The sequence below is a fragment of the Phacochoerus africanus genome, chromosome 4 (genome assembly GCF_016906955.1).
Source record: "Phacochoerus africanus isolate WHEZ1 chromosome 4, ROS_Pafr_v1, whole genome shotgun sequence".
In the NCBI taxonomy this organism is placed as follows: domain Eukaryota; kingdom Metazoa; phylum Chordata; class Mammalia; order Artiodactyla; family Suidae; genus Phacochoerus; species Phacochoerus africanus.
Window position 1 is genome coordinate 79626110 of NC_062547.1, and position 26766 is coordinate 79652875.

General features: G+C 45.1%; 1 protein-coding gene across 1 annotated transcript; it reads right to left on the bottom strand.

The window, feature by feature from the left end:
* Nucleotides 1-4612: 4612 nt before the first annotated feature.
* On the bottom strand, nt 4613-24961 carry LOC125126024 (zinc finger protein 454). The gene is made up of 5 exons (XM_047777920.1): nt 24703-24961; nt 23710-23811; nt 21353-21479; nt 20641-20730; nt 4613-8208 (listed from the first exon to the last, which is right to left on the bottom strand). Exons 2-5 carry the CDS (start codon nt 23740-23742, stop codon nt 6875-6877), a joined length of 1584 nt encoding a protein of 527 aa, XP_047633876.1. The 5' UTR covers nt 23743-23811; nt 24703-24961; the 3' UTR covers nt 4613-6874.
* Nucleotides 24962-26766: the final 1805 nt, after the last annotated feature.

Consider the following 26766-nt stretch of genomic DNA (forward strand, 5'->3'; position numbering starts at 1 on the left):
AGCTTTAATGTTCTCACCCAAACAGCAACAAAATGGCAATTATGTGAGGTGAAGCTGTGTTAACTAACCTTACTGGGAGAAACACTTTGCAATATATATGTGTGGTCGAATTATCACATTGTACACCTTAAACTTACACCATGCTATATGTCAATTATATATATATATATTTTTTTTTTTTCATCTTTTTAGGGCCACACCCTTGGCATATGGAGATTCCTAGGCCAGGGGTCGAATCCGAGCCACAGCTGCTGGCCTACACCACAGCCACAGCAACTCAGGATTCAAGCCGTGACTGTGAACTACACCACAGCTCATAGCAACGCCAGATCCTTAACCCACTGAGCCAGGCCAGGGATTGAGCCTGCATCCTTATGGATACTAGTCAGGTTCATTAACACTGAGCCATGAAAGGAACCACCTGCGTGACCAATCTTAAAGTGGGCCCCTGACACTCTTTTCCAGAGTATCCCAAGCTCTTTACTCACTCCACATATAATTGTTGGCTAAATATTTGTATTTCCTTTCATAATACCTGTCTTCCCCATTTAAAGTTCATGAAAATGGAAACTGTATGCATGTATAGCCACTGTATACTACGTAGAAATGATTAAATGAGTGGCTATTGCCCCCTGTTTTTCTGGCCACCTCTGCTTTCCCCTTTTGGAGCCCCTCCAGACGGGCACTGCTGCCTGGGTCCAGGACCTGCTATGATTATCAGGTTGCCTTTATGAGATGTCCCAGGGCCAGGCTGTCATGCCACATGGCCTCCCCCACCCCCACAGCCACATTAGTCCCAACTTGAGCCAAAATGGCTCACTAGGGTGAACTAGAATGTACCATAAAGAGGTGCAGTAAGCATGTGCACCCCAGAGCCACGCTGCCTGGGTCAAGTCCTTGATTCACCACTTATCCACTATGTGAATTCTGACAAGTTTCTAAACCTCTTTTGTTTTGGGGGTTTTGTTTGTTTGTTTTTGCTTTTTAGGGCTGCACCTGTGACACATGGAAGTTCCCAGGCTAGGAGCTACATCTGCTGGCCTACATCTGCTGGCAATGTTGGATCCTCAACCCACTGAGCGAGGCCAGGGATCGAACCCGCATCTTCATGGATCCTAGTCATTTGTTAACCGCTGAGACACAAGGGAACTTCCTAAACCTCTTTCTTCAACTTTCAAGAGGGGATGGTAGGAATGCTCTCACACAATTGTGAGGATTAAGTGAGTTAATACATGCAGTGTGCTTACAACAGTCCCTGGCACAAGGTATGCCCTCAAATGTTAACTGTTAACCCAGTGACTGGGGACTTTGCTCTTTATATGACACAGCCTGAACACTATGACTACTGGGGTTAGGTAGGTTTCATTAGTCATTGTGGGGAGCTAGAACCAGTTGGCCATTAAATTAAAAGATTAAAAATACTCAGGAGCATGACTTCCGGCCATGTCTTAGTGACATGTGGTTAGCTAACCAGGGAGCTTGCACATCTTAGAACACTGAGTACTGCTCTCATTTATTTTCAGATAGACACACTGACAAATAAATCTCATGCCAGCGGTTTTTTTTTTCTTTTTTTTTTTTTTGAGGTTAGTGATATGTGGTGTCCAGGGAAGCACATAGAACAAGGAGGGACATGTCCATACGACCGGATCCCGTTATGGGCAGAGAACGATCATTAGTGCAATGGAGATGTCCTTGAGTGATGGGAAACAATAGAGCCTTGTATTTTTTTTTCTTCACAAACTGGTATGAAAACTTTCAAAGGAAACATATGACCTCAATTCTGTTTAGCAAGAGTTGAGGTGGGCCAAGAAGCTGGGAACCTTCCCACTGCAGGACAGAGCAGGCTAAAGAGTATTTTAGTGCCAGAATTGTCCTGTTGGCTGATCCAGCAGCTTATGGGCAGGTAGAGAGCAGAGTACAAAGGGAACCAGGAAGGAAAGGAGAGGAACTAGGCAGCTGGAGGCTATGCATTCTCAAGTTAAATTCACGCCTAAAGGAATTAAATAAGGTTGTTTTCTCAACCAAAGGCACATGTGCAGTTTAGGGCTATTTTGTTCCAAGATTCTCAGGCTGGAAGCCCTAGCCTGCTACAGGGCCAAGTTGCCTTTCTTTTTCTTCTTTTTAAGGCCGCTCCCATGTCACAGGGAAGTTCCCAGTCCAGGGGTAAAATCAGAGCTGCAGCCACCAGCCTACACCACAGCCACAGCAGCACAGGATCCAAGCCACGTCTGCAACCTATACCACAGCTCGTGCAATGCCAAATCCTTAAACCACTAAGCAAGCCCAGGAATCGAACCTGTGTCTTCTGGTTGGGTTCATTACAGCTGAGTCACAATGGGAATTCTAAAGTACCATTTTTAAAGCAGTGGCTAAATATGAAGGAAGGTACCACCTTGGGAAGAAGCTGCTGTCTGAGCGAGGCAAATTTACATGGGTGGGGAGAAGCTGGGTGAAAAATCAATCACCTGGAGATGACTTGACAAAAGAATTAGAGGAATTTGAAAGGGGAAACTTGAGCAATTATTTTTCCCTCAGGAGCTGGCATTTTCAGTTCCTGCTGATGGGAGCCTGAAGACACTGAAGAATATAATAAAGGCTACATGCTAATAATTCTCTACTCAACTCTTGCCCTGGGCAGAGTGGAACTGGCACTTCCAATGGGTTCACCCACTGGGCAATTCCAAAGTAACCCTGGGAGAGCACTGGTGTGGGAGGGGGCTCCTGGGTCTGCCTCTCAGTTTCCCATCTTTTTCTAGAGTCCAGACAAAAGGGATGGGGAGACTGGCTCAGCACTGCCTCTGCCACATGGACAGATTTGGTATCTTTTTTTTTTAGGGCTGCATCCACAGCATATGGAGGTTCCAAGCCTAGGGGTCCAATTGGAGCTGCAGCTGCTGGCCTACACCACAGCCACAGCAACGCCAGATGGAAGCTGTGTCTGCGACCTACACCACAGCTCATGGCAATGCAGGATCCTTAACCCACTGATTGAGGCCAGGGATCAAACCTGTGTCCTCATGGATGCTAGTCAGATTTGTTTCTGCTGGGCCATGACAGGAACTCCACAGATTTGTTATCTTGAGATGGCATAGTTGTGGGTGTGCCCGAATGTATTTGTTCACTAAGTGGGGGCAGGGGGTAGTGGGGGATGGGCTGGATGTGCTGAGGATGGCACATCACAAGCTCGTAAACTCTAACCCTGAAAAGTCCTAACAGAGGTTCTCAGCTTCTGTCACGGTGACTATGTGGCCAATTGCTACAACTAGAAGAGCAAGGTGCAGATTGAACTGTTCCTCTGAGGAGTCCCTGGTGTGTCCTGGTATTAGGGGACCTCTGACTAAAACTAACCACCTTAGCCAGGCAGGATAATAGCCGCTTGCATGAGTTGTCTCACAACAGGAGGCCCTGATAAGGACCCTAGTGCTGCCCCGAAGACTAATTAGGAGGATTGGGAGGGGCCAACAGGAAGAAGATGACCAACCTCCCAGGATCCTTAGAGTGGGAATCCAGGCACCACCAAGAAGGACCCTGAGCCACAGCAAGTATGGGCTGAAGAACACAATTGGCGAGAGACAACCCGAAAACTAACCCCATTCGCATAAAACCTGAGACTGTGAGTCCCGTGGCAGCGCTGTTCTCCTGGGTTCCCTTACCCTGCTGCTCTCTGCCTGGATGCCCCTTCCTGATAAATTCTCCTGTTTTGTCAGCACGTGTGTCTACTCAGACAATTTTCCAAGTGTTAGATAAGAGCCCATTCTCGGGCCCTAGAAGGGGTCCCCCCTTCTTGCAATGCTGGGATTGACCTGGATGAGGGTGGTGTAGAGAAAAGTCCTTGTCCATAACTGTTCACCTCTTGTCTAACCCCACACAGATCAGCTGGCAGGAGAGAAGGCGGCTGAGGGACTCCCAGAGTTCTTAAAAATGTACCTTTGGGAGTTCCCATTGTGGCACGGCAGAAACAAATCTGACTAGGAACCATGAGGTTGTGGGTTCAAGCCCTGGCCTCGCTCAGTGAGTTAAGGATCTGGTGTTGCTGTGCTGTGGTGCTGGCCGGCAGCTGTAGCTCTGATTAGACCCCTAGCCTGGGAATATCCATATGCCACAGGTGCGGCCCAAAAAGCACACACACACACAAAATGCACTTATGAAGGGTTAAGCCAAAGGTGATGCTGGGGCTAGACTGTCAGCCATACTACTTCAGATCAGAAAAGTACAAAATAGCACCCAGGCAAATGCTGACTCCCTTAGCTGAAAAGATCAAACAATAAGGTATTAATCCCATGGCAGAAGAGAATAAATCCACTGCTAACAGTCTGGTCAGATGAACAGAACTATCACAAAACTACCCAGGTTGACTCAGGTATCTCGTAAAGGCCTCCCCGAACAGGGCTGAGTGACTAGGCAACTCAGAGGTCTAGTTACATGAAGAGCCAACCTGCTGGGAGATGGGCTCAGGGAAAGTGAACTTTAATCTGATGGAGGTAGGGCCTGCAGACTGCACTAATGTTGGTGGAGGGACAGTGGCTGGAACTGTCACTGGGATGAGTGGCATCAGGTTGTGACTGAAGGGCAACAGCAAGCAGTACCAAGAAGCAGCAGCTCTCATCAAAAACAAACAAAAGGAACAACAAACTCAGCTGAGAAATGTATTCCTTGTGAGGAATTCAAGGTAAGGAGGTACTAGGACCAGGTGGGCCATAGGGATATACCAAAGGCAGATCTCTGGAGCAGTGAGCAGTTTTTCAAGTTTATTGTGGAATCCGGGGTTGCCAGCCACATGAGGGTGCAGGCGAACATGTGTGGGCCCAGGGCACAGAGAGTCCCAGGTAACCTCTTGAAATGCTGTTCTTCAGGTCAATAGGGGAAAAAGGATGAGTTGCTGATCACCTAACAGGAGATGCCCACCCACACAGGTGGCCTTTATTAGATGGAATCTGAATATAGCGACCTGGGCCTTTAAAGCTGCTAGAAGCTTTCATGTCTATGTTCCACCTGAAGTCCACTGACTCCACCATGTCATTGAATATCCTCTCCAGCAACTTGGTGCCGAGGAGCAGCATTTGTGGGGGCCACCAGGCTGCCCGACCTGATGGATGTTCATTGCTTCCCAGATGATAGCTGGCTTGCTCTTCCACCTTAATGCTGTGGTATGTTCCAGCATGCAGTAATGTGACTCCCTGCTTTTTGTGGTGGGGAAGGGGAGGTGTCACCAGAGGCTGGGTGTGATAGCACACAGAAGTGATTTTTTTTTTTTTTTGGCCACATCTGCAGCATGTGGAAGTTCCTGAGCCAGGGTCTGACCCTGAACTACAGCAGTGACCCAAGCCACAGCAGTGACAATGCCAGATCTTTAACCCACTGAACCACATAGAAACTCCCTATATAGATGTGATTTGATCTGTGATTTCTACCTACAGCACTGAAGGATTAAAGATGGTGAAGGAACACATCTGCAGGACTAGAGTATCACCCAGACTTCCAGGCATGGATACCATCCCCAGTCAGAGAATGTCACAGTGCTGTTGTAACTCCACAGAATTATTCAACACATTGATCACCACTGTCAGAATGTAAGTGGTGGTACACCCAGATGAAGGAAAGGAAATGGCCACTTCTAAATGCAAAAGCAGAAATTCAAAGATCTCTGTGTTTCCTGTGAACACACACCTGTGCCTTCAGAAAAATGGACAAAAGCAGAGCAAGGACCAGTATGCAGCAGTTCAATATTCTGGGAGTAACAGAAGTGCTCTAATGCAATGGAACCAGAGACTGCCCAGCCAAGGCAAAAAGAGGGGTCCCAGTCTTTTGACAACTCCCTTAGGGCTCTAACCTCCCTTGTCAGTTTCACATCAGGAACTGATGGCGGAGGTGGAGGTGGCCCAGAACACCCCTGGGTGGTTGGGGTCTCATACCCAAAGGTGAGCCCTGACTGCTGTGGGCAGAGTGACTACAGTGCAGAACAACTGGGGTGGGGTGGTTCTGCCTCTCAGGCTCCCATCTTTTTCTAGAGTCCAGGCAAAAGGAGCAGACTAGGCCCCTATGTTAGGTATCACCCTGGGTCAGGGTCAAGCTGAAGCCCAGAGGAACTGGGTAACTCAGGAATTTTGATCAACCTCTGCCACCCAGACAGATTTCTCTTAAGTTCTGAAAGCTGGGTTTGGTATAATATCCAGAATCATGGATTGTGTGTGAGGTTGGCTCACCACAGTCTTCAAGGGCAAATGCAGTGGCAACAGTGACACAATGTACCAGTTAAGAGTTGCTAAATCAAATGAGGGACATGACATCCAAATGAATTGTCCCAGGAGAATACAGGTAAAAAGCTAGGGGACACAGACCAGGGAGATCTGACGGAAACATGTTTAAAGCAGAAGGTAGGAAGCATAATTTAAGTAACTCCTGGGCCAATGCATGGGTGACTGCATTTTCTTTACACTGGGTGTCAGCAGTGGCAGCGAGGAAAACAAAGGGTGCCATTAAAGGTAAGAGACCCTCTTATATGAGGCAATCAAGTACAGTAAAATGCTAAGGGACCATTTTCTTACTTTTCTATTCCTTTGCTTCTCAACCTTAATTTTTTATAGCTTTATAATTTCTCTTAATAGTCAATGAATTTCTATGTTGTTGTTGAAGGTCCATTTTGGTCCTGATACGTGGTAATTCAGACTACTTTAACATGACTGCTATTCCAGTGAGGCAGTTCTGAACTATGAGGAGTGTCCATTCTTAAGTTCTCAAAATCCACACTGTTGTGAAACTTGACTCTCAGTACATAAAATGACTATCTTCATGTTAGCCTTCATGGTTATACTCAAGAATGGATTCTCTGACATTCAATACTTAATACACTCAGGCTCAAAGCTCTTCCATATCACTTTTCTCCAATATGATGTCTCTGATGCTGAATGAGATTTGCAGTCTGGTTGAAAGCTTTCCCACACTTATTACATTTATAGGGTTTCTCTCCTGTGTGAATCCTCTGATGTTGTGTTAGGTGTGTGCTTCGGATGAAGGCTTTCTCACAGATCTTACATTTGTATGGCTTTTCTCTAGTATGAATTCTCTTGTGTTGAGTGAGGGCTGAATGGTCACTGAAGGCTTTCTCACATATGTTACATGTATAAGGTTTCTCCCCAGTATGAATTCTCTGATGCTGAGCTAGGGCTGATTGATCCCGGAAGGCTTTCTCACACAAACCACATCTGTAAGGTTTCTCTCCGGTATGAATTTTTCGATGTCGAGCAAAGGATGAATTATCCCTGAAGGCTTTCCCACATTCACTACACTTATAAGGTTTCTCTCCAGTGTGAATCCTTTGATGTTCAGTAAGGGAAGAGTTCACCCTGAAGGCTTTTCCACATTCATTACATTCAAAAGGCTTCTCTCCAGTGTGAATTCTTTGATGCTGAAGAAAACTTGTACTCTGATTGAAGGCTTTCCCACATTCATTACATTTGTAGGGTTTCTCTCCACTGTGAATATTCTGGTGTTTGGTAAGATGTGCCCTGCACACAAAGGCTTTGTCACATATGTTACATTGAAATGGTTTCTCTCCAGTATGTATTCTGTGATGGTGGGCAAGGTGGATGTTTCGGATAAAAGCTTTTCCACATAACTTGCATTCAAAAGGTTTCTCTCCAGTATGAATTTTCTGGTGATAAGTAAGTGAGGAGCTCACTGAGAAGGCTTTGCCACATTCCTTACACTCATATGGCTTCTCACCCGTGTGAATTCTTTGGTGATGGATAAGGTGTGTGCTCTGGTGAAAGGCTTTCCCACATTCTCTACATTCATATCGTTTCTCTTTAATAAGAGTTTTCTGATTTGCATTAAGTTTTTCAGTATGAGTCTTCTGATGTTTATTGAGGGCTGAACTCTTAGTGAAGACCTTTCCACAGTCACTACACACAAAGGCTTTCTTGCTAGATTGAGATCCCTGACTTTGAATAAAAGATGAGCCCATGGTGCAATGCTTCCCAGATTCATCGTATTCCTGGCCACTAGTCCCAGATGAGGTTTTCTGGTGAGGGAGTACCACCTGCTGCAACTTTAGCTCCTGGCCTTCATGTTGCCACTTCCACAGGCTATCAAATTTCCAGTGACTATCTTTAGTGAATCTTTCCATTATTGCCTGCTGACCCAATTCTCCTTCAGGAATACTTGCCTTTAGAGTAGATTTCTTACTCACAGGCATAGTCATCCAGTCTGAAAGACATCAAACATTAAAATGTCTGTTTTATCCTAGTAAAACATCTATTTGGGATAAGAACATGCCCTTGTTATAATCCTAACAAAGAGACTGCAGTTTTGATGATTTCTTTAAGTGAAGAAAAATGACAGAGGAGGAGAGGTGAACAGAGGATACAGCAAGAAGGGGTTGATGGAATGTACAATGAAGCAGGAGAGCTTGGAGCTTGACTTCATGAATCACAGACCTGAGTTGGGATCCTAAGTACAGTACTTATTTTCTTTGTGATTACAGAGAAGACACCTGATTTTCTAGGCTTCAAAAAAAAAAAAATCTATAAAGAACACACTATGCTGACAGACCAAAAAAAAAAAAAAAACCTTATCTATTTTGGTGATATGCTCTTTAAAATAACCTAGATGTGGCATTAAGGAACAATTGAGGGAGTTCCCATTGTGGCTCAGTGGTAACAAACCTGACTAGGATCATGAGAATACAGGTTCAATCCCTCCTTGCTCAGTGAGTTAAAGGATCTGGTGTTGCCATGAGCTGTGGTGTAGGTTGCAGACAAGGCTTGAATCCTGCTGTGGCTGTGGAGGAGGCCAGCAGCTGTAGCTCTGATTAGGTCCCTAACCTGGTAACTTTCATATGCTTCAGGTGTGGAGAAAGAAAGGAAGGAAAGGAAGGAAGAAGGGAGGGAGGAAGGAAGAAGGAAGAAAGGAAGGAAAGAAATAAAGGAAGAAATAATTGAAACCAGAGGTCAACATTTGCTAGAAAAAAAAGATCAGCTACAGAGTAACTACTAAAACCAACATTTGTATTTTATAGACTCATTTTAGCATTCAGATGGAAAATTAAGTTAAGCTACTCTAGAGACTGTATGAAACACTGACATCTACTAATAACATTAGAGTCTCCAGCCACTGATGAGGAAGCAACATTTTCAAACCTATATAAATAATGAGGAAATGTACCACGAGGCTGTATATGAGAGCACAGAAAATTAGGAATGAAGCAGTAAATCTGCCAGGATTTATCCATTACATCTTGGAGGCATGGGCCCTGAATTTGGAGAAAGGAATATACTAGTCATAGAAAGGGACTCTACCACTGGGATATGGGCCATGGACCCATGAAATGTCTGACAGAATGATTCCTCTCTCTACATTATATGAAAAATATAATAACTGAAATTAAGAACTCACAAATTCCACACTTACTCAACAACTGTCTCACTTGGTTTCATGCGTATACTGATATTAACAAGCAGAGTTCTAACTGCATATTAGCTTTCTGTACGTATTTCTGAATATCTGCCTTCTGAGTTAAGTCTATTTAAGATTTTGTACTAAGAAATGCAATGACAAGGACTTAATACTAACACAGATGATGCAGAGATTCCTGGGAAAGCCTATCAAAAGAGCAAGCCCCCTTCAATGCTTTTTTCTCTTACTCACTCCTGAAAATCTATAAAGAGAAAAAAAAAAACACAAACAAAAAAAGCCCCACCAAAACTTCTTTTACTTATCTGGAAACGAAAGTTAAACAGGTATACTAAAATACTTGTGATCTCAGAATAATATATCCTTGCTCAAAACAAAGAAGTTAAACACCCGTTTTGCCAAATCTCAAAATCTTAAGAACTGACTTGTGCTTCTGGACTTGACAGAGTGACCTGTGGCAAACCAATATTCTTGTTAAGTGTGGCTGAAGAATCTGGATTGGAAAAAAAAATCTGTCTAAAAGCATCAGATATCATTTGAAGCCAACATGACAGTCTAATATTTGGAAGAGAAGGGAAATACAGACAAGTGATCCTAACACTTAGTGGTTTATAGAATTTGCTGAATTCTTAAGTTGCTCAGGGCAAGAGATTAAGATAAGCAGAAACTCAGAATTCTCTATAGTCTTATAGTACTATTGAGCCAAAAACTGGAGTTCATGACCTTCGGCAGCGGTGGGGGTGGGGGGAGTGAGTGGTGGTCACAGTAAATGTGATGCTCTCAGCTGGAACTCCTGGAGGGGCTACAACCTAACAGCAAGGGCAAACAAGAGATAGACCAAGCTTCACAAAGACTGCAACTTGATCTCCTGTTTAACAAGTCCCTGGATTAGGGTGGTTTGCTTGCACTCTTGCTGTCTACCAGAGGAAAGGCAAATCCTCTCTGGAGGAATATGATGTCAGCCTGTTCACTCCTTCACACACAATGTCAAGGATTCAATCAAAAGCACCAGGAGTGGGGTTCCCGTCGTGGCGCAGTGGTTAATGAATCCTACTAGGAACCATGAGGTTGCAGGTTCGGTCCCTGCCCTTGCTCAGTGGGTTAACAATCCAGCGTTGCCGTGAGCTGTGGTGTAGGTTGCAGATGCGGCTCGGATCCTGTGTTGCTGTGGCTCTGACCAAGAAATAGCAAAAAAAAAGACAAAAAAAAAGTACCAGGAGTACTAGATTTTTTTTTTTTTTTTTTTTGCTTTTTAGGGCAGCACCTGTGGCATATGGAGGTTCCTAGGCTAGGGGTCCAATCGGAGCTACAGCTGCCAGCCTAGACCACACCCACAACGCTAGATTGAGAAGCATCTGCAACCTACACCACAGCTCACGGCAATGCTGGATCATTAACCCACTGAGCGAGGCCAGGGATCAAACCCACAACTTCATGGTTTCTAGTCAGATTTATTTCTGCTGTGCCACAACATGAACTTCAGAAATTTTTGAATCAAGAGAAACACAGAATTCAGATACCAAAGTTATCAGACATGGAGTTTAAAATAAAGTATGAATAATATGTTCAATAAAACAGACAAGAACGAGCACTTTAGCAGAAGACTAGAAGCAAAGAATCAAATTTCAGTTACTATATTTTTCTAGGACTGAAAAATATAATAACTGAAATTAAGAGCTCAACAGAGGAGTTTCCATTGTGGCTCAACAGAAACGAATCTGACTAGCATCAGAAAAAAAAAAAAAAGAACTCAACAGATGGATTTATATCGAATATAATGGAATAGTGAACTATAAAATATATAAACAGAATTGCAATTTATTGGATCTATATATGGGAAACAATGACAATAAATCTTCCATGTGGATCATAGATCTAAATATAAAAAACAAAAGAACAGAGCTGCTAGAGGAAAATACAGAAAGATCTTTAAGGCCTTAAATGTCTTAAGTAGGACACAAAAAAACCTTAACCATGAAGGGGTAAACCCCAATTAACTGGACTATACTAAAAATTTAGAACTTCTGTTTATCAAATAACACCATTACTCAAAGTGTGAAACAAAAATTTACAATGCATATATATCATTGCATCCAATATGACAGAGGATCAAATCCCACATACACAACCCTATAAATTGGTAAGAAAAGATCAACTATATAGAAAATTGGGGAAAAGACTTATATTCTTTACAAAAGAGGACATGTGATGTATAAAAAGAAAAAAGAGGATCAATTTCATCACTTATAGGTTGAAATACAATGAGACACTCCATATATCTTGAAGAATGGCAAAAAAAATTTTTAATGACAATATGAAGTATATAAGAGTGTATGGGACACTCATATCCTGCTGGTTGGAGTAGAACCAGAAATAAGCACTTTAAAGAACCACTTGGCAGTGTCTACAAAAGCTTGCATACACATGAACAGTACTCCTAGCTGTACACTCAAGAGAAATCCATATGTACATTCTCTAAAAGACGTATAAGAATGTTCATAACAGTTCCAGTCCTATGATAAAAGCTCCAAGTAGAACTAAACCAAATGTCTAGCAATAGCAGAATGTACAGAGTGGCAGGTTTACATAGTGAAATATTAAACCTCAATGAGAATGAACCAACTATTGCTCCATATGACAACATGGATGAATCCCCAACACACTGTGGAAGGAAAGAAGCCAGACACAGGAAAGTAGACACGTATGATTCCACTTACACAAAGTTCTAAAATAGGCAGGAGTTCCCCTCATGCCTCAGCGAATGGTTAACGAATCTGACTAGGATCTATGAGGTTGCAGGTTCGAACTCTGGCCTCGCTCAGTGGGTTAAGTATCCAGTGTTGTGGTATAGGTCGCAGACACAGCTCAGATTCTGCATTGCTGTGGCTGTGGCATAGGCTGGTGGTTACAGTTCTGATTCAACCTCTAGCCTGGGAACCTCCATATGCCATGGGTGCAGCCCTAAAAAGACAAAAAGACAAAAAAAAACCCAAAAAAAGAGTTATTGGAAATTAAAAATGGCAGAATGTGAAAACTCACCAGAATTCCCACTATAAACAATTAGAGGAGTTCCTGCTGTGGCACAGTGGATTAAGGATCCTACTGCAGTGGCCTGGGTCACTGCAGAGATGCAGGTTCAATCTCTGGCCCAGTGTAATGGGTTAAAGGATCCAGCATTGCCACAGCTGTAGCAAAGATCACAGCTATGGCTCAGATTCAATCTCTGGCCCAGTAACTTCCATATGCTGTGGGTGCAGCCCCCCCCCCCCCAAAAAAGAAAACCAGAAAACAAAGGAAAGAAACAACTATTTTAGGCAATGGACAAAGGACAAGGAAAAACAGTGATCCTTGGGAGAATCAAAACAGACTTAGGAGACCACAGGATGTCCCCGTTTGGTCCCTGGAGGCAGTTTTCAGTTCATAGCACAGGAGCAAGAGTCTCAGAAGATTAAAGTGACAGAGATCAGGGTTTAGGGAGGCCAAGGCAGCTAAAATCTGTGGCCTGCTAAAAAGAAAGCTGTAGAAACTGAATTTTCAGTTTGTTGTTTATTTGGTTGTTTTTTTTTTTGACCATCCCCTTGGCATGTCCAAGTTCCTGGGCCAGGAATCAAACATGCAGTAAGGCAGAGATAGAAGCCACTACAGTGACAATGCTGGATCCTTGACCTGTTGCACCACAAGGGAACTCCCTGAATTTTCAGTTTAAAACATTCCCACAAGTAAAATTCCTGGCCCTGAAGACTTCACAGGGTCTGCCAAATACTTAATGAAGAAATAACACCAATTCTACACAAATTTTCTGAGGAAATAGTAGAGAAGGGAAAATGTCTAAATTCATTTTATGAGGCTAATGTTACTCTGACATCAAAATCAAAATTATGGAGTTCCCGTCGTGGCGCAGTGGTTAACGAATCCGATTAGGAACCATGAGGTTGCGGGTTCGATCCCTGGCCTTGCTCAGTGGGTTAAGGATCCGGCGTTGCCATGAGCTGTGGTGTAGGTCGCAGATGCGGCTCGGATCCCACGTTGCTGTGGCTCTGGCGTAGGCTGGTGGCTACAGCTCTGATTGGACCCCTAGCCTGTGAACCTCCATATGCCATGGGAGGGGCCCTAGAAATGGCAAAAAGACAAAAAATAAATTTAAAAAAAATCAAAATTATTACAAGGAAAGGAGTTCCCATTGTGGCTTAGTGGGTTAAGAATCCGACTAGTATACATGAGGATGCAGGTCTGATCCCTGGCCTTGCTCAGTGGGCTAAGGATCCAGGGTTGCCCCAGCTTCAGTGAGGTCGCAGATGTGGCTCAGATCTGGCATTGCTGTGGCTGTGGCGTAGGCCAGCAGCTGCAGCTCTGATTTGACCTCTAGACTGGGAACTTCCATATGCCCTAAAACAAAAGAAATATATACTATAAGGAAAGAAGATTATAGACTAATATATCCCTCATGAATATCAATGTGAAAATTTTAAACAAAATGTTAACAAATTATATCCAGCCTTTTTTTTTTTTTTTTGTACACCCAAGGCATATGGAAGTTACCAGGCTGGAGACTCAACACAAGCCATAGCTCTAACCTATGCTGCTGTGGCAATGCCAGATCCTTAACCCACTGCAGTGGGCTGGGGATCAAATATACACCTTTGAAGTGACCTGTGCTACTGTAGTCGGGTTCTCAATCCACTGTGCCACAGTGGGAACTCCTAACCAACAATATTTTAAAAAGAATAAATCAAAACTAGATTGTGTTTATCCCAGGAATGTAAATTTTATTTATCTATTTACTTATTTATTTCATATTTTTAGGGCCCAAACCGTAGCATATGGAGGTTCCCAGACTAGAAGTCGAATTAGAGCTATAGCCTGATCCGAGCCACATCTGCAACCTACACCACAGCTCACAGCAACACCAGATCCTTAACCCACTGAGCGAGGCCAGGGATCGAACCCATGTCCTCATGGATACTAGTCAGATTTGTTAATCGCTGAGCCACAATGGGAACTCCTGATTTAATATTTTTAAACCAATACATATTTTATCACATTAACCACTGCATCAACATAAGGGTTCAGAAAAGCATTTGACAAAACTTCAGTATCCACTTGTGATAAAACGCTCATCAAACTAGGAACTTCCTCAACCTGATAAAAGGCATCTACAAAAAAATCTACCCCTGACATCATTCTCAGTGGTAAATGCCCCAAGACAGGAAACAAGGTGGGACGGCCCCTCCCAGGCCGCCTCCTCTGTACTGTGCCAGACACCAGAGCAGCTCGGGAAGAAACACTTGGACCTCGCCTACACTGCTGTGGGAATACAAAGTGGAATGGGCACTTTGAAACGGTTTCACAGTTTAAACACACATTTAGCATAAAACCCTACTTCTAGGTCTCTAGGGAAAACATTTGACCACAAACAGCATATGAACTAAAAATGCATCCACACAAAAACCTGCACCCAGCTTTATCAGAACCTGGAAACAACCCAAATGTTTACTAATGATGAATGGATATACAAACAGTGCCATGTCTACAGGGTAAGACAGTACTCAGCCACAGCACAGAAGCAGTGACTCATGAAACAGCAAGGATGAATCTGAGAGATGTGTGCTGAGTGAAAGAGGTCACACCTCAAACACTGCATACTTCCATTCATATGAAATCCTGAAGAGGCAAACTCACAGTGACAGAAGCAGATCAGTGATTGCCAGGGGCTGCAGGTGGGAGAGGAGAGGAACTGAAAATATTAAGAGGGAAGTTTGGGTTAGAGAGGACAAAAATGTTATATTTCTTGATTTGGTGACAAATCTTTCAAAACTCATTAAATATTACATGTAAAATTGCTCCATTTTATTGCATGTAAGTTATTCTTTAATGAAGCTGATTGGAAATGTTTTGTTTTGCTTTTTCTGTCTTTTTTTTCAGGGCTGCACCCGAGGCATATGGAGGTTCCCAGGCTAAGGGTCAAATCAGAGCTATGCCAGAGCCACAGCAACGCCAGATCCAAGCCAAGTCTGCAACCTACATCACAGCTCACAGCAACGCCGGGTCCTCAACCCACTGAGCAAAGCCAGGGATCAAACCTGCGTCCTCATGGATACTAGTCAGATTCATTTCCACTGAGCCACAATGAGAACTCCAAAAATATTTTTGAAAAACTCGATTGATAAATTGGAAGACAAAATGGAAGAAACCTGACAAAAAGTAGAACAAAAAACCCATAAAGATGGAAATTTTAATAAAAAGCTAAAATTAGAAGACCAGTCCAGGTGGTATCAAGAGAAAATAGAGAAAAAAAGTGGAAATCAAACAATACTCGAAGAAAATGTCCTAGACCCACAAGGCAGGAATTTATTTATTTTTTATTTTATTTATTTATTTATTTATTTATTTATTTATTTATCTTTTGTCTTTTTTGTTGTTGTTGTTGTTGTTGTTGCTATTTCTTGGGCCGCTCCCGCAGCATATGGAGGTTCCCAGGCCAGGGGTTGAATCGGAGCTGTAGCCACCGGCCTACGCCAGAGCCACAGCAACGTGGGATCCAAGCCACGTCTGCAACCTACACCACAGCTCACGGCAACACCGGATCATTAACCCACTGAGCAAGGGCAGGGACCGAACCCGCAACCTCATGGTTCCTAGTCGGATTCGTTAACCACTGCGCCACGACGGGAACTCCAACAAGGCAGGAATTTAGAAGGAAAGGCTCACGGTGCTCAATGGATACAAGTATAGGACCACACCACATCACATCACTGAGAACTATGGAACACTGGAGTAAGTGAGATCCCACAAGCTTTCAGAGAGGAAAAACAGGTCACAAATGATGAAGAATGAGTCTGGGTTTCTCAACAGTAGACTGAGGTCCAGAAAACAATGGAGCAATGTCTCCAGAACTGAGAAGGAAAAAGACTCTCAGTGTCGAATAGTATCTAATCAAACTATCCAGAAAGTGTCAGGGCAGAAAAAAGACATTTACAGGAATCCCTGCTATGGTGCAGTGGGTTAAGAATCTGACTGCAGCAGCTCAGGTTGCTGTGGAGGTTCGGGTTCGATCTCCAGCCTGGCACAGTATGCTAAAGGATCCAGTGTTGCCGCAGCTGCAGATCAGATTCAGTTGGTGGCCTGGGGACTTCCATGTGCCACAGGTGCAGCCATAAAATAAGAAAGAAAAAAGAAAAAGACGTTTATAGATATGCTAGGTTACCAAAAACGTTTTCCCGTGCATCCTTTCTTCAGAAGGTACTGGAATTTATGTACCACCTAAAGAAGAGAGTAAACCAAGAAAGAGGACAACATGGGACATGTGGCCCAGGAGAGATGGGATTCATTGGAGAATGACCACTGAGCTCCACCATTCCAGACCTGAGCAGGTCAGGTGGTTTCAGAAGAGTCTTTTCTAGGAAAATGAAATTGTCAGAATGACTGCCAAATCTAAGTCTTGAGAAGGAGTTCCCGTCGTGGCACAGCGGAAATGAATCCGACTAGGAACTGTGAGGTTTCGGGTTCAATCCCTGGCCTCACTCAGTGGGTTAAGGATCCAGCGTTGCCATGAGCTGTGGTGTAGGTCGCAGATGAGGCTCGGATCTGGCATTGCTGTGGCTGTGGCATAGGCAGGCAACTGCAGCTCCAATTCAGCGCCTAGCCTGGGAATTTCCATATGCCACAGATGCAGCCCTAAAAAGAAAAAAAAAAAAAAAAAAAAAAGAAGAAGAAGAAGAAGACCAGAATAAACTCCAAAAAAGCCAAAGCAAAGATATAATGAAGGGCGAAAATTAATGAAATAAAGATAAAATAGAAAGGATCAGTGAAGACAAGCATCTATTTATTAAAAAGTCTATTAGGGAAGTTCCCTTGTGGTACAGTGGGTTAAAGATCCTGAGTTACCATAGCTGTGGCACAGGTTGCAGCCGTGGCACTGGTTTGATCCCTGGCCTGGGAACTTCCATGTGCTGCTGGCACAGCCAAAAAAAAACAAGTCTATTAAAAAGGCAAACCTCGGATAAGACTTTTACTGGAAAAAAAAGACAAAAGTAAATATTCTTAGAGAAAAATGTATGCTTTCATTCAACGAGTACACGCTGGGCCTGGTGAGCTCGGGATACAAGAGCAAACATGACCTTGCCTCATAGATCAAAGGGTAGAAAGGATGACTTATTTAAACAGGACACAGAAAGCACTAAGATAAAGATCATTAAGACAAAGACTAATTGAGAACTGCTAGTAAAGAAGAAGATTAGACTAGAGACTGACACACATATTAACTGATAAAGTATTAGATTCCTGACATACACGTGAATAAGACAAAGTTAAACTCTAACAGAAAAGTGGGCAAGGAATATGAATATGTCACGGAACACAGACAATCAACATACGAAAAGATATTCAACTTCAGTAAACAGGGAAGTGCCAGTTCAAACACAATGAGATACCATTTCTCAGGAACTTTCAGCAAGAATATAGTTACAGGAATTTCCATCAACTATGAGTATAATTTGGATCAACTAATGTAATCAGCAATCTGGGAATACCCAGCCTAGTTGAAGAAGCATATACTCTTTTTTGTTGTGGTTGGGTACACCTGTGGCAGGTAGAAATTGCCGGGCCAGACACTGAAGCCATCTCACAGCAGTGACGACACCACATACTTAACCTGCTGAGCCTATCAGGGGACTCTCAAGAAGCGTATGCTCTTTTTTGGCTGCTCCCAAGGCATATGGAAATTCCTGGGCCAGGGATCACATCCCTGGCCTACGCCACAGCTATGACCTATGCCACAGCTTTGGCAATGCTGGATCCTTAACCCACTGCACCACAGCAGGAACTCCAAGCATACACATGTTTAAGTATTTCACACATACGAATGCACCCAAATAACCTCCCAAACAAGGCTCCTGTATATAAGGAAGTATGTACAAGAACATTCAGGTCAGTGTTATTCAAAAGGCAGCAAAAAGTCTAGAAACAACCTACAGGTCTAGCAGAAGAAAACAGACAAAATAAGGTATAGCCATGGCAGGAATAACACAGTGCAGTTGAAAAAGATCTAGAGTCACACGTCTCAACAGGGATTTTTAAAATGTGCTGTGGGAATTTCCTGGCGACTCAGCGGGTTAAGGATCTGGGGGTGTCACTGCTGTGGCACAGGTTCAACCCCCCACCTAGGAACTTCCACATGCCACAAGTGTGGCCAGAAACAAAAAAATGAAATCAAAAATGCAAGCTGTGGAAAGGTATCGATCATACAACACATATACATCAGGCTTTAAAGGATGCAAAGCTAAATAACACTGTTCAGAGCTGTGGATACATGTGGTCAAGCCGTGAAGAGCAGCACAGAGATCTCTGGTCTGAAGGGAGGAGGATTTGATGAGGAGGAACATATTCAACTTCACATGAGCAGCGTGTTGCGTTTCTTAAGCTAAACAGTGGGGTGAGGGGGGTGTTTGCTTATTTTTCGGACTGTTCAAAAATATTATATATTCTGTTCTGTATACAGAAGGTACAGGATCAAAATACATTTGTTTTAAAGTAAAAAAAAAAGGAAATAATAATGCAAGTGTAGAAATAAAATTAGGGCATGAGAAAAATAAGCCGGTGTCACGAAACATGTTTCTACAATATTTTCTTGGCCTCTTTGCTGAAAACTCCATCTTGTCCTGCTTTACTTTATCCCATCTTCCAGCTTGAAAAACGGTCACAGTGCTGGTAAATGACTTAAGCTTAAGAACAAAGACCTAAAGGCATAAGCTATTCATAGGGTCAGCTGAATGAGGACATAATGCATTGGTCTAGGCACACGGACCTGTGCAGATTGGCAGTAAGAGAAAGAGGAACCTCATGGCCAAGTGGTTTATGAGCGGTCGTTATCAGAATATGCATTAGCAAAGAGAGCCGAGGTGCAAACCTAGGCACGCTGGGTTGCGGCAAATAGGCATGCCATTTGCGGACGCAGAGTGGGGATTCTCTGGAAAGCTATGCATAGACAGCTACCTCAAATGCTAATGATTGTTATGTGCCTAAAGGTCAGTGGCTTTTAAAATAATAAAAGAACTTATAGTAATCAAACCCTATACCCTTCTACCAGCTAAGTGGCTTTTAAAATAATAAAAGAACTTATAAAATAGTAAACAAACCCTATATCCTCCACCCATAGCCCCTCCTCACTTGATGTCATCCTAAAGAGCACAATAAAAGCTGTGTGGTTTCTTGAGACAGTGCTCTTGGTCCCTGAGACCTTGAGTCCCCTGGTTCCCAACCTTAACTTAAGATAAATGTCTCTGTGTCTTGTTTCATGTTAACTTTTTCCCTTAAGTTTCACAGCACCCGTTCTTCAGCCCCATCCTGCTGAGCTAGTCTCGGCTAGCCAGCTCTCAACAAAAATTCTCAAAGACTTTTTTTTTTTTGGTCTTTTTAGGGCTTCACCTGAGACATATGGAAGTTTCCAGGCTAGGAGTCAGAATCAGAGCTGCAGCTGCCAGCCTACACCACAACCACAGCAATGCCAGATCCGAGCCGCATCTGCAACCTATACCACAGCTCATGGCAACGTTGGATCCTTAACCCACTGAGTGAGGCCAGGGATAAAACCCGCATCCTCACGGATACTAGTTGGGTTCATAACCCACTGAGCCACAAATGGGAAGTCCTGGGGTGTAAGGTTTAAATGGTGCAGCTAGCAAACCCACCACTACCACAAGAAATCACCCAGCATGGTTGGGATCTCAGGCCCTCCTCCAGTGAGGCACAGCCAGGTATGAAGAGAACACAGGACATGGAGCACGTCAGGGAGCTGCTCAGATTCCATTTGAAGTCTTTTCCAAACCAGAGGCCAAACAGGGAGAGAAAAATATGGAGAGGAGGGCCCAGGGAGGCACAAACTGCCACGAGAAAGGAGCTCCAGGAGTTCCCACTGTGGCACAGTAGGTTAAGACTCCAGCATTGTCTCTGTGGTGGCGTGAGTTTAATCCCTGGCCTGGCGCAGTGGGTTAAGGATCTAGTGTTGACACAGCTGCAGCTCAGATTTGATCCCTCGACAGGGAACTTTCACATGCGGCCGGTGCAGCCAAAAACAAAAAAAAAATGGAGAGCCAGTGCATGCAGGGACAAACACGGCAACAAGATATTGAGGTGAACAAGAAGGGAAAAGATGCTCATTTCTCTGTCCACACACAGGCTTGGCCCACATGCTGAGTTCCTCCTGCTACCTCCCACATGTAGGATTCTTACCAAGACAGAAGCCTCCCAAGGAGTCCTCCAGCATCCATTCTTCCCCTTTTCCCAGCTGGGAAAACATATCCGGTTTGGGTCCTAAGAGTCCTATTTTCAAAGGGGGAGAAAAACGACAACATATGTTCATACCAGAGATAAAATCATTGCAAGGATGAGATCTGGGAGTTCCCGCTGCGGCTCAGGGGGAAAGAGCCCAACTAGTATCCCTGGCCTTGCTCAGTGGGTTAAGGATCCACTTGACATGGGCTGTGGTGTAGGTCGCAGATGCGGCTTGGATCCTGAGTTGCTGTGGCTGTGGCTGGCAGCTGCAGCTCCAATTTGACCCCTAGCCTAGAAACTTCCATGTGCCTCAAATGTGGTCCTAAAAACCAAAAAAAAAAAAAAAAGATGAGATCTGGTCCTTGGAATTTCCTGGAAAAGGTGACTTAATGGGGCCCAGGGTGGAGATGACCTCCCAGGAGAAAGAGATGGCTCGGGCCTGACACGGACAATCTAGTTCCAGGTCCTTCTCCCTGAAGAGAGGGAGGATTCGAGCCCTCATCACCTTTGAGACATATCTGTGCTTAGACTCCAAAGAGCCCCGTGTCCAGGACACAAGACAGGCAATGAGATCCTCAGATCGGCTCACTCCCAACCCAAACTTCTGTCTGGCACCCGTTTAAGAGAGATCCCCCAGTGGGAGGAGGAGACTTCAGTGGCTCTGACTTACCCAGGGACACCAGGTGACTGTAGTTCTCCAGCATCACATCCCTGTACAGGGCCCTCTGAGCTGGGCTCAGCTGTGCCCACTCATCCTGGGTGAAAAGCACGGCCACATCCTTGAAGGTCACCGATTCCTGTAAGGACAAACCCGTCCCCATTGACTGGCAGCCACTCCTTCCCGCATGACTCTCTGGGAAGCGCTAGGAATGGCAGCCCCCAGGAGCTGGCTGAGAGCTGCATGACTTAGCAGAGAGAGGGCTGGAGTTCTGTGATGGGGGAAGCATTTCTGCAGGGTCTCCTAGGGACCAAGATTTTAACAGACTTCATACCCCGCTTTGAAGAAAAACACCTGATAAAGAAGACATGCTTCCTCAGCACCGGGACATGAGGCTGGCTCTTCAACTTGCCCGAAACATTTTGTCGCATCTCCACCTCTACTCCCACCCCAGTGACCAATCCCACCCAGGTCTTGGCTTCAAAATCACCTCCTCATGTCACCTGTGCAGGGCAATCTAAATGTTGTCATCTAAATGAGTTTTGGTTTACTTTAAGTTGCCTCCCACTGGACTGATAACTCCAAAAAGCTAGGGACCATTTCCATATCTCTCTTGTCTTTGCATTGTGTCTTCCAGAACATGGCCCATGGACCCAGCACCTAATATGTATCTGCTGCTCAGCAACTCCTGCTTTTCTTCAGCAGCTCATCTGCCCACCCCGCCCCCAAACACCCATACACAGTTTCCATGGGAACAGTCCTTCTGGACAATGTCACCTGTTCCCTCCGATAACTAGTTCCTCCTGTGGAAGCTGGTGTGCACAGAAAGGAGTTAAGCAGAAGCCCAGAGAAGGAAGCCAAGAGTCCAAGAGAAAGGACTTTTAGATCATCACCTGCAAAGCCTTTGGATTTGGGGAGATATGACAGTATCTTTCCAATAAAAGCCGGCTCTTGCTTAAGGTAGTGTGAGTTAGGTTTCTGCTACCTGCCCCCAGAGCCTTGCACAAAGTAGGCTGAACCAAGGAACACCTGTCGGATACAACCCATGAACCAGTGGTTCAGGGACCACTGTTCAGCTTTGCAATCACAGGCATAGATCATAATAACTGGCACATTCTATATCCCTAAAATAGCTCTGCTGAACGGCAACCAAGTTAAGACAGCCTGTCAGCATGAGCTAATTGTATGACACCAACAATGAATTGGAAGAAAAGGCTAAGGAAGGGAAATATTGCACTGGACTGGCACGGTGGAGACCGGCTGCACAGAAAAAGTGGTGTCTGAGATGGTTCTGAAAGGGCAAGCCAGAAACCAAGAGGAGGAGGGTGAGCAGTCAGTGAGGGGGCGCTGGGCTGCAAAGGCACTGTCAACCAGCTGCTCAGCCCTTCCCATGATTTCTCGCCACAGATTCTTGCCCTGGATAGGTTTCAACATGAATGAATCAAAACAATTTTGCCCAATTCATCAGCATTTATACAGTCAAATGAATGCTGTCTCCTTCAAAGTGGAGTTCATCCCCTTATTCTCAAGAAGCTAGCACTGCTCAAAGCTTTCTAGTAGAAACATGCCATTTGAATGATTTCATTGGTACCCAATATTTCTCTGAAGTAAAAAACTAAATGTCATTTTAAAAAGTGGGGGCGGGGTTCCTCCTGTGGCACAACGGGTTAAGGATCCGGCACTGTCACTGCAGAACCTTGGGTCATTGCTGCGGCATAGGTTCAATCCCTGGCCTGGGAACTTCCACATGCCACAGGTGCAGCCAAAAAAAAAAGCCTAGTAAATCCCACCTTCCTAAGAAAATGTTTCAATTTCTCTCTTCTATCAATTCCTGTGTTATAGACTGCCTCCTTTACTACTTTAGACCCTTATTTTTACTTGCTAGTGGAAACAATGCAGTTTTTCATTTTGAACCAACCTGGGTTTCATTTCCAATTGTGTCACTTGTGTGACCTTTAGCAAGTTCCTGAGCTCCCACCAGGATGAGCCCAACATGGGTGGTAGAGAGTGGGGGAGAAAGGAGCATGTGGGAGTTCCCGATATGGCGCACTGGGATCTGGGGCGTCTTGGGGGCGCTAAGACACAGGTTCAATCCTTCGTTAAGGATCGGGCGTTGCTGCAGCTGCAGCTTAGGTTGCAACTGCCACTCGGATCTGATCCCTGGCCCAGGAACTCCATATGCCACACACAGGGCAACCGAAAAAGAAAAAAGAAAAAAAAACAGCATATGGGTCAGGTGCCTAGGTAAGACTGGACTGGGAGAAAAGCTCCTGGTCAGGGGAAAGAAACATGCCCATCCTCTTCAGCCACTACATTCCAATCTTATAAGGCAATTTAGAGGGGGAACCCCACAGACATCCCCCACTCACCTGGACCATGGTTGGCAGGCACCTGACTGCCATTCCTTCTTCTCTGATGAGCCCTTTTAGGGACAACAGAGCGTAAATCCTCAGACTTGAAACTTCTAACACCTGTTCATGAGGAGAGGGCTGAGTCAAAAGATATCACACAGCAGTCCAAAGAGGGGTTTGAGCATTAACACCCTGGGAGTCCTCCAATACCCAAGCAGTGAATTCTTAGCCCCTATTTGTTCTCAATCCTCTCTCCTCCTTGAAGTAATTTCTGTTGGCCTCGGCTGTAAAGGGAGGCTCAACCAGGCTGCTACTTCCACCAGCCCCGACCAATTTCCCCCCTAACAATCTGAGTCAAATTCTCCTTATCTTCCCTTCTATGTCTTAAATACATTGACTTCTCCCTGAAAAAAAAAAAATTCTCCAGCCTGTTTTCACACTTTCTACACTCCCAGTGGCCTTTTGCCTTAAATTACACTGAGAGATCTCAAGCAAAGTGTATCTCCTGCATAAAAAGGTGCTTAATCCAAGGAGGGGAGCATAAGAAGTGGGAAAGGAGGGTCTTCTTTCTCTTCAAAAAGGAAGCTAAGAAGGCTGGATCTTCATTGTGGAGACGTCTCTCAGGCCAAGCTCTTTTCTGGCTTCAGACCTCTCCTTCTCTGGGGCCCTGTTTGGGTGACCTGGAGTCAAAGGTGGGCAAGAAGCAGTGTATTTGTGCGAGGGATGGGGGAAGGAGGGCACAAGGAATCTTAATCACATAACGCACACTCCTGCCCTGGATGAAGCTCTGCCAGGTCCCTTTGGGAGCTGATGCAGGGGCCGCGCAGCTGCGGGTTCGGAAAACAGGGCTCTGAACCACACCGGGAGCACCGCGCATAAATGGGCTACCAGGGATCAGTTCCAAAACACACGCCAGAGGCCCTGGCCGCATCCTCATCCACATGCACCCGCAGTTTCGAAACCTAACCCAAGATCCCACACCTGGCCTTTTTTCTGTCTTTGGAATCAAACCTTAGCAATACATCCCGGGAAGTTTGGGACATCAGATCAGCGTCCTCCAGAACGGACCACGACCGGGACCTATTCGGTTTTCATCCGCCCTTCCCACCGGGCTCGACCTCCCCAAGGCCGCTCCCACTCTCCCGATGCGGCTTTGGCCACTGTGCCTAGTATCCACTGGGTTGCCCTTCCAGGAGCTTCTACGCGGGGCGAGCGAGGGCAACCGCCACAGTGCAACCGCCACAGTGCAGGCACAACACAATAAGCTGGAGTCTGCAGCCGGGATTGGAACTGCGCTTGCGCGTTGCCCAGGGACCCGCAGAGCCGGATCCTGCAGGTCCGCGAGCAGAGCGCTTCCGCTTCACAGACTCCATTCCCCAGAGGGCAAATCGGCGGCAAGCGAGCCGTGGAGCGGCGAAAGTGATACTGTGCGTCTGCGTAGACGGGGCCCCGCCTTTCAACCGCCCCAAGCCAAGGGCGATTCCGTGTTGAAACTACATTTCCCAGGGGCCTGGGCACGGGCGTTGGCAGGGGCGTCAGGGTTCTGGAGACATCTAAATCCCCTTGAACTAACTGCCAGGACTATTTTCGTTGCATTTTGGTCAGATTAAGGAAGATAGACTCCGGAAAAATTGATGATGGGATTAGGAAGGTCAGTCTGGGATAACTGTACTCATTCGGGTGAGGAGAGTGCATCTGGGACGGCCCCAAGGATGGAGTCGGAAGGGACAAGCTATAAAGGCCCATTCCTGATAGAGGACCCCGCAGAGATGACTTGAGAGGGAAGTGGGGCTGCCGCCTTGTACTTGGCAACCCAAGTATAACAGTATAGCCCCAGCGGTACTGCCCGGGAGGTGGTTCCTACCAGGAGTAGGGTGCCAGGGTAGAAGACAGAGGTGCAGGTGGAAAGCTGGTGGTCCAGTGAGGGGACTGGGACCAAAGCGGTGGCTGTGTTGCTTCTGTCCACTGGTGCCGAATAGAAACTCGGAGACAGAGTTTTGGGTGAAGTATAAAACGGTAGCTTTTATTGCTTTACCAGGCAGAGGAGGCCACAGCAGCCTAATGCCCTAAAGACTGCCCTCCTTCAGGAGCTAATAGGAAGGGGTCTTATAGTTTGGGAGTGGAAAACAGGGCTACAAATAAAGTTCAGGGTAGATGCAAGCTTGCATTCTTCTTCATAGCTGGCGTTTGGCAGTCCCAGGACTGGTTCTAGTGGTCCTTGAGATTATTGCACTGCGACTTTCTGGAAAGAATGCTCGCAAGATTGTTAGGGAGTTTTCTCCCAGTAGTAAACACCAGTTGCATAGTACAAACCTACTAGAAGGCAATCATTTTGAAAAGTGCAATTAAGCAAGAAGAAAGGCATTTGCAAAACGATGGCAAAATAACTATTTTAACTTTTTCCCCTGTAACAGGCCATGGGACGCAGGACCCAGTGCAAAAACATCAAGATAGGAGTTCCCGTCATGGCGCAGTGATTAACGAATCCGACTAGGAACCATGAGATTGCGGGTTTGGTCCCTGCCCTTGCTTAGTGGGTTAACGATCCGGTGTTGCTGTGGCTCTGGTGTAGGCCGGTGGCTACAGCTCCAACTGGACCCCTAGCCTGGGAATCTCCATATGCCGCGGGAGCGGCCCAAGAAATAGCAAAAAGACAAAAAACAAAAATATCAATATAAACTTGGTTCTCGGTGACTAAATCAGAAAGAAGCCTGGATACTGAGGGTGCCTTTGTAAAACTGGGTGGTATCTAGAGAACAGGTATTTATTTTTGTGGACAATATTTTGCGGGGTGGGTAAGGATGAGGTTAAAGTATAGAAATATCAAACTGGGGATGTTTAGCTGCCTGTGAATACTTTCACGGAGCTCAGAATGGTTTGTGGGCATGGGGACCCAGAATGGGAACCTGAGACTTACCAGTTACATTTAACTGTTGGCCACTTTTTACTCAACATCATCAATGACTATTTTTGTGACACCATGACATTTTCTGTTTTATTGAAGATAAATTCTATCAGAAGTGTCATTCTATAGACACTTTTGGAGCACTTATGTCAGTTACTGTTCTAAAGGCT